Genomic DNA, 8,494 nt, shown 5'->3' with positions numbered 1-8,494 from the left:
ATCTTGTTTATATAAACAAACGAGACATAAACGAAGTTACTCAAACTTTGAACATTGAGATTTTTTAGTCAATAATACTTGAGATATCAAGTAATCTTTTAACAGCTTAATCTAATCTAAGAAGATGTTAAAAAAACAAATAATTAAAGATCTTAGTTTAAAAGTTTAAAATAATTGAAGCCATAAGTTTTGCCATGTTATGAAGTTTCGTCAAGATAATGAGTTTGTTAGTTGCAATAAAAACTATAATCTAGAAAACAATTAAATTTTAAAGAACATGGTGACATATAAACAAATCCTTTTAATATTGTTGGTGTCATACTTCCATAATAAAAGAGATTCATGTTTTACAGTAATGATAGTTAGTTTAAGCGTGATCAAATACCTGCTACAGAATACAAACTCTACGAAAAAAAAAATTAAAATAATTCAGGTATGCCCGAAACCCAACAAACGTACCTACCCGACCTGAAAAAAAATCGGGTTGTCCGAATACCCGAAAAAATTAACCCGATACCTGATTTACCAGATACCAAAAAAATTGGGCGGGTATTTTCGACAGGGCTAACAAATACAATGTTTTTGACAACTCAACAAAAGTTTTCTTAAATTACATAGGATAAAAATAGTTATTCAAGTTTTAGGTAATTTTGTTTGGTTAGCTGAATAAAGATGATGATTTTTTTTAGTTGATGTCAGCTAATTTTTTATTATTTCAAATAAACCAAATAACCGAATGGGATATTAGTTTAATATTTTGATAGTGTAAAAAAAAATCCACTTGTGAATCCACTTAGGCTTTGTGTTTGTTTTTATGGTTATAGATATAAAACTGTATATTGTTATTTATGTAAGGTTATCAAGTGTCCAATATTATAAAAGTAATGGGTATCGAATTTGTGTAATATTATAAATTTGTCTCAAGTAATTTTAAGTAATTTTAAATTCGTGTGCCAGCATTAAAATTTTTATTGAGTTCACCGGTTGGGGCCATTTCCCTACCGATTTCCATCGGTATTTGGGAATACAAGGCCATGGATGGATTCTATGGAGGGGTTGGGATGCCTACCTCCAACGGAAGAAATAGAAATGTAATTCTCATTTCTTCACCCCCAAACATCCTTTCTATGCCATGGATGTAGTTGGATTTCTATTAATTTAACTACATGAGTTTCCTCAACCGATAGTAGGTGTACAAGGAAAGCGGTGATATTGATTAAAATATTTCCCTCAACACGTGCTTGGAAGCCTATCTGTGTTTTTGGCATAAGTTTGCAGTGTTATGGTACAACACTAGTAATTAGTAATGAAATAATAGTCTGTGGACATAGTGGATAGAAGGTTTAACAGGTTGAGAGCAAAGTAATGAATGAAGTAATTGGAGGATAAACATGAGTGAAAAAGGGAATTTTTCTTATATTTATTTGGATTTTGTATACTGGAAAATACAACCTCATCCACAAATCCACAAATCAAATCATAGGCTGCTCAACATCTGTGGAGAGGTGCTGGGTAAACATCCAGAGCTTGGTATCTCAACTGCTCATTGTGAGGCAGCGGTCCTTCCTGAAAAAACAAAAACAAAAACAAATGCTTATTGGATTCATTCCACTCAAATATGTATGTATGTATCATTTTCATACCTCTTCCGCATTTATTTGGAAAGGCTTGACAAAATCTTCAAACATCTGCGGGGACATTCTTTCTACTTTCTCTTTAACCTCCTGAAATCAAATCACCCTTACAATCTGTTAATCATTCCATACTAATTAGTAGAGTAATTAATACTTACCACCCCCGTAATTCTTGACTTCTCCAGTAATTCCCTTGAAATCAAATCCAGTATGTGCCTATTCTGGGTCAACCCTTTGATTGCAACCTCTTCTGTCTCTTCAATATACTGCCACCAATGTTAATTGCATTAAATAAGAAGACTAGAAGAGAGAGGGGTAGTAGAAAATAGAAATAATAGAATGAATAATGAATAATGAATAATGAATGGTATGGTTAGTTACTCTTGTAAGTTCCCGAGTGAAGAGTTCTGAAACTTCAACTGTCATGTCAGCAGGAACTACATGTGGGTCATCCCACTGAGAATCAAGATAAGAATGAATACCAAATAACAATCAAACAAGCATTTCAACTAATAATAATAATAATAATCATAATCATATCAGAGTGAGTGAGTGAGTGATGATGGGATGGGAATATGCACCCTGTATTTTATGAGTTCCCCATCAGTAGTATCTGCTCTGTTAGCCAATCCAACTCTGTTTGTCAAGGTAGCAAACCCTAACCTTGCATTTCTAGGGCTAATCACCATTTCTCGAGCAATCTGAAGACACAACACAACACACATGGCGTTAAGTGAAAAACATAGAGAATTACAGATGACATGAACCTTACCTTTGTGATCTTTTCTAGATCATCAGTTCCACCATCAGTGACATCATCACCAAAGACAAGACGTTCAGCACAACGGCCACCATGAGCCACCACCATTTGCATCATCATGTAGCCAAAACTTGTGTACCCTTGGTCTACCATATCTTCTCTAGGGTAGAAAACAGATATTGCAGTTTCCTATTCAAATAAAAGGGTTAAATTCAAAGCCACACAAAAACAAAACACTTAAGTTATCTACATATACATATACCTTACCACCCGGTAACAGCTGAGAAAATGCATGCCAATCAAATCGAGGAAATAAATGTGCTAATACAATATGACCAGCTTCATGTACTGCCAACAGCCTCTTCTTTTCAACAGATACCTATTATTATCACATCACATCACATGATTAATTAAATATTAATTAATCAATACCACCAATTCAAATATGTTGAAAAAACTAAAAAAAAATCTTACTCTTTCTTCACATTTCTGCTGTTCTTCCTCTGTTAGGAGCACACCCATTCCCTCAAGCAGCTGCTTATCTAATACATCAACAATGTCTTGCTGGTAGATCTTCGTATGCCCTTTTCTCACCTGCAGATATGTATATATATATATATATATATATATATATATATATATATATATATCATTCGTTTAACATATACATCACAAATCAATCAATAACATGAAACATGATGAAAGAATACTTACAGCCATTATTCCAGCTTCGTTCACAAGATTTCTTATATCTGCCCCAGAATACCCAACAGTGCGAAACACCAGCTGTAGATGATTTCATAAACATGATGAGCCTTGGAATAAACAAACAACAAAAAAAAAAAAAAGGAATATATAAAATAAAATAAAATATTGGCACACCTTGTTGAATTCCACATCATGAGCAAGCTGCTTCCCGGAACTGTGGACACCAAAAATTTGCAGCCTTTGGTTTGCATCAGGTAAACCAATGTACAATCGGCGATCAATACGTCCAGCACTAACAAACTCTAGATCCAATTCATCCGGCCTATTTGTAGCACAGATGAATATAACTGCTTGTCTTAATGAAAATCGATCCACCCCTGTTTTCTCTTTACTGAAATTCATTCACACATCAATCAATCAATAACTCTTTCAAACAAAATAAAATATATCAAATTCATCAGATACTACTAACTCTCCATCGAGCTGGGCGATTAGTGCCTCAAATGTTGATCTCCTTCGTGGATCTTTTCTTGCATGTCTTCCAGCAATCGCATCAATCTCATCTACAAAGATAAAAGCAGGAGCCTGTACAAGCACAACAGTTGAACCAAAAAAAGCTTCCCAATGATGTTATAAAATCATAAATCATAAAAGAATGTTGTTACATTTCTCCTTGCAATTGAGAACATTTGATTTATTCTTGCAGCCCCACTTTTTTCACTATCTGTGAACTCTGCACCGGATGCAAAAACAAATGGCATCCCACTCTCCTTTGCTAGTGTCCTTGCAAACAGTGTTTTTCCAGTCCCTGGAGGCCCTGATAGAAGCACTCCCTGTTTGTATTGTAATTTGTAACAAAAATATTTATTCATACACTTGACATCCAATAATATTCCAATTCCAAATTTAGTTTGTAAATTACCCGAACAAACTTCACTTGTTTTTCATAATAGCGCATTGGATTTCGCATGTAAATCATTAGCTCATCCAACAGATCCCATACATCTCCTCCCAGCACTACATCCTTGTACATTGATTTTGTTTCATCAACTTCTCTAACTGGCTGTATTGTATTGTATTGTATTGTATTGTAAATTAAAAAAAGATTAGCCATGAAATTGAAGCCCAATATAATAAATTTTACTTACCAGGATAAAATTTTCAGCATAGGCCATATCATATAGCTGATTGTACTTCTTATACAGGAAGCGCTTTGAAGTAATGTGTAAAAGCATTATGGATTCCCGTAGAAAACATAAAACCAAAATTGTGGGAAGCAACGCGATTACTAGTTTTAACAAGTAATGGCTTTGTCGCTTCTGGAGTAGATCAACTTCAGCTCCAGAATTTGTGATCATTTCAAATAGGTATGGATCGAGTGGCATGTTAACCTACATACAATAAACACAAAAAACATGTTCAAAGAGATACAATATAGACTAACAGAGACAGACAGACAGTATCAAACAAACTTACAACATATTCTAGGGGGAACCCTTCCTTCATTGTTACATACAATCTTTTCAAATCCTCCGTAAACACAACAGCTGCAACCTCAGAGCTTTGAAGCTTTTCAAGAAAATAAGTATAAGGAAGTTTAGGTCGGTAACGCCACCATCTTTTTGATATCCAAAGGGCTCTTGTCCCTTCTGCTTTTGCTTTTGCATCTTCTTCACGGAAGCTCTTTTCAACTTCTTTCATGTCAAATTCAACTGCATACTTAGCACGTGATGACTCTAATTGCTCAGCCAATTGCTCCTTCCTAAGAATCTCTTTCCATATTTGCAGCCTTTCTTGCCATGTCCGTGTACTTTCTTCTTCATTAACATCTGCCATGCAAAACTAGCTGCTTACTCAGTAAAAAAAGATAAAGACAGCAAAGGTAATCAATCACACACTAACCTGAAATCCCTAGCTCTTTTTGAAGCTCCCTTTTGTCTTGGCTGTTCAGTCTGACATCATGGTCAATGATTTCCTTGACTTTGTCCTTAGAAGCTGTGGCATCATCATCATCATCCCATGCATTCTCTCCAACATAGGATGTGTCGTGGATAAGTGTTCCATCTGGCCCTTCAATGAATTTCTTCATTTTAAGGCCTTTTGGTATTGACTTCCTCCATAAACCTTTTTTATACCTTTGAGAATTGAAAAAATTCAAGTATCATTACCAAGAAAGCAGTTAACTAAGCACTCCCTCACAATAAAAGCATCCATTTGTCCTGTTAAAAAATAAATGTACTTGCTGGTTTAACATTTGGTCTTGATGGAAGTCTATCTGATATCATGGACAGTAAAAAAAGATAATCTATCTTTATTAATCTTATGTTTTATGTTAAAAACTAATGTGATTCTTTACAAAACATCTTTCACACTTAGCATATGAAAAGTGTCATAATTTTACAAAAGATCCTGATAGATGATGTAAATTACTCCATCCAAACAGTTATCGTTGCTTTGCAGCCATGATGATCATGACATATGATCACCTAATGTCACATACATGATACACCTTTATCTCCTCAAACATTTTGTTCCATATATGTGTGAGGCTCATATAGCTGCTCTATAGGTAAATCAATAATAAGATTTGGTGGAAGTTCCTTTAAGAAAGAACTTCTTGGCCCTCTGATCATTGAAACAGCTCATTCTTTCATTTCTCCCTCAAACTTTTAACATAGAGATGGTATGCATGGTAACTTCCTCTTAAATTGAAATGATACTAAGGATATAGTGGGAGTCAATAGCTCTAAGGCAACTCAATGGGAAATCCAAACTAAAGAATTCTCAAGAAATAAGCCTCAAGGAACACTAAAAATGGAGAACTTGCTGGAGGAGATGAGAAAAGACTTGGAAGTTTATCGTGTATCCCATCAAACTTTGGTTCCTGCTCCACCACTCCAAGGAAGCCTCTAGGTTCCCACTACATATGACTCTAACATAATACAATACATCATGGATAAAATTTGTATGGTCTTAGAACATTACTTATTCTTTCTTCCTTGGCAAACCTATTGGAGCTGCATGATGTACCCAAACATGTAGAGTTCAAGACATGGCATATGTCTATGAGGTTGTATGGAGCTTGATGACAAAGACATACAAGAGGTAGGGCAGAAAGTTGAAATATATCCCACGCAAAATACTGCATTCTCAACGATTAATTGTGCGTACCAAGTTGTAGTATTCTTACAAAGCTCCAAGGAAGAGTTTTAGCTAGTAAGCATCCAATAGAATTTTTCCATGTTGAGCTCCAAAAAGAATGTGGGCGACTAACAAACCCATCAAGGACATAAATGGGAAGAGCAAGAATCAACACAATAGTGTTGAAAGGTTCCAACTCATTAGTCGTTAGTGGATTTGAGTTCATTGGATTTATGTAAATGTTTGTCATAAGAGACTTGATGCCATGTCCTTGCATCACTTTTCCTCAACTAGAAACACAATGTCTACCTTAAACTTGGTCCTAATAGTATTTATGAACGTAACTAACATCTTCATCTTCATTGAGGAACAAAGAAAAGCATGGCAGCAACAATAATAAGATAACAGGTCTAAGGAATTGATGCATGTCATAGTAAAAAAGAAAATGGAGGAACAGCTAGAAAGATACATACTTCCTAATGTTAGTTGGAGATGGTTCAGGAATCAAAGCCTCCATATAGGCTTCCGATGCTTCTTCTATTTGACGATGAAGAAAAGGAGCTCGCACGGCCATAAATATCCTTTGGCATGAAACGACCATCACCAAGACATAGATTGCCAACACACCTACTCTTGTGGGTTCCCAATTATTGATATCCTGCAGATAAGATTAGCACTTGTTAAGAGAACTTATTAGCTCCATTCCACTAAGCTTAACTTAGGCAAGGATTACCTTCCAACGTTGCCAGTCGTTCCAAGCTGAGAACTGAGTTAGGTATTTCAAGACAGAGTCTTGAGTTCCACCCACAAACCCAGAAATCCTGGCATTGGCATCTTGCAAATCAAACCCGGTTTCTTTCTTCAATGAATCCCCGAATTTATCTAACAAAACCTCCGAACTGCGTCGAATTGACCGAGAGAACTTGGTCCAAGCCGAACCGTCTTCTGAACCATCTGGATTGACGGAAGCAGAAACACGAAAACCGGATTTTCTTCTTTTGATGCGATTGTAACGCGGAAGTGGTAACAAGACAAGATTTGGGTGGGTTTGGTTAAAAATAATCACTCCTCTTCTTGTACAAGAAGACAGGTAAAATTTGTTTGCCGTGAACTGTATTTTAAGATCCATTTCTCTGTCTCTTTTGTTCTACATAAGATAAGATGAAGAAGAAACCTGCTGTAAGTTGATAGCCAGCTGGAGAGTTTCGCACCTGCGGCCTCAAGAGACCGTCCCTCTATCGACGGAGTGTCAAGGGAAAAGGGGTTTTAGAGGTTTATCTGTGTTGTGTCACTAGCACCAAAAGGTCAAAATAACAACATGACTCTGGATAAGTCTGAAAAATGGTTGAAATCGAGAAACCAGTTCCTCTACGTTTTTAGGTTTGTCTAATGCCCTGTTTGTTTAAAATAAAGAGGCAATATTTTAAAAATTCACATTCAGATTGTTTGTTTGCATCTTATTTTTATCTCTTCAAATTGTAAATACCTCTTAATTTTTCAGATATTAAACAACATCTGAATTTAAGAAAAAAAACACACGCGTTCCTATTATGCCCTAAACGATCGACCATTCACCAAAACAACGCCTCCTCTTCTCCTCCCTCTATGCGTTCTTCTTCCATTCACAACCAGATTCGCCGACGAAGCTGCTAGCTGACGACGCCGCCTGCAACGCCACCGGTGCACCCCAACGTTGCCGTCTAGAACGACGCTTCCGCCTCCATCTCCGACAAACCAGGTTCGTTTCTTCCTTCTTTCCCCCAAACTCGATATTTTTCCTGTTTTTATGAATAGTTTGGTCTGAAATTAACGAAATCAACTTTCTCTTCTTCATCTTGTGACAACCCGAAACTTCTAACTTGTAAGATCAGTTAATGTTATCAATATTAAACTCGATTTTACCGTCATTTAACACCGTTTAAGGGTGTGATGATACTTTCTAAGCCTCGTATAACCAAAGGTTGAGTTCTAGGTCGAGTAATACCAAGTCGTAGTACAACATTCGGGCCATACACTCTCTCAGGAGGAGTGTACGGCCGTACACATGAGTGTGCGGCCGCACACCCACCCTCCAACCGTACACCCTCCTCTATATAAAGGAGGAGACCCCTTCACTCATTCCTTTCCTTTGGCTGCACTCTACTTTTTCTCACTACTTTCTCTCTCTAAAAACTTCATCCAATAACACTGTAAAGGCCTCAAAAACGTGAACTACTTCATCATTCAGCTTGTTTTATTGGTAAGACACTTG

At 36.3% G+C, this 8,494-nt stretch overlaps 1 protein-coding gene across 2 annotated transcripts; it reads right to left on the bottom strand.

Moving 5' to 3' along the window:
• Window positions 1–1,392: 1,392 nt before the first annotated feature.
• Window positions 1,393–7,598, bottom strand: FTSH12 (FTSH protease 12). 2 transcript variants are annotated; one of them, XM_079059529.1, is made up of 18 exons: window positions 6,977–7,598; window positions 6,717–6,901; window positions 5,005–5,237; window positions 4,579–4,931; window positions 4,251–4,493; window positions 4,025–4,126; window positions 3,768–3,935; window positions 3,575–3,687; window positions 3,277–3,493; window positions 3,109–3,180; window positions 2,869–2,988; window positions 2,657–2,773; window positions 2,407–2,583; window positions 2,216–2,335; window positions 2,016–2,090; window positions 1,793–1,900; window positions 1,644–1,724; window positions 1,393–1,566 (listed from the first exon to the last, which is right to left on the bottom strand). In XM_079059529.1, the coding sequence occupies exons 1-18, from the start codon at window positions 7,370–7,372 to the stop codon at window positions 1,489–1,491; spliced, it is 2,958 nt and encodes a 985-aa protein (XP_078915655.1). In that variant the 5' UTR covers window positions 7,373–7,598; the 3' UTR covers window positions 1,393–1,488. The 2 variants fall into 2 exon arrangements, with proteins under 2 accessions (XP_078915655.1, XP_078915654.1); XM_079059528.1 differs by having other exon boundaries at window positions 4,025–4,165; window positions 6,977–7,597.
• Window positions 7,599–8,494: the final 896 nt, after the last annotated feature.

Source organism: Lactuca virosa, chromosome 7 (genome assembly GCF_052849685.1).
Source record: "Lactuca virosa cultivar CGN04683 chromosome 7, Lactuca_virosa_CGN04683_v6, whole genome shotgun sequence".
In the NCBI taxonomy this organism is placed as follows: Eukaryota; Viridiplantae; Streptophyta; class Magnoliopsida; order Asterales; family Asteraceae; genus Lactuca; species Lactuca virosa.
Note: the sequence above shows the minus strand (reverse complement) of the source record. Positions and strands in the feature narration are given on the sequence as shown.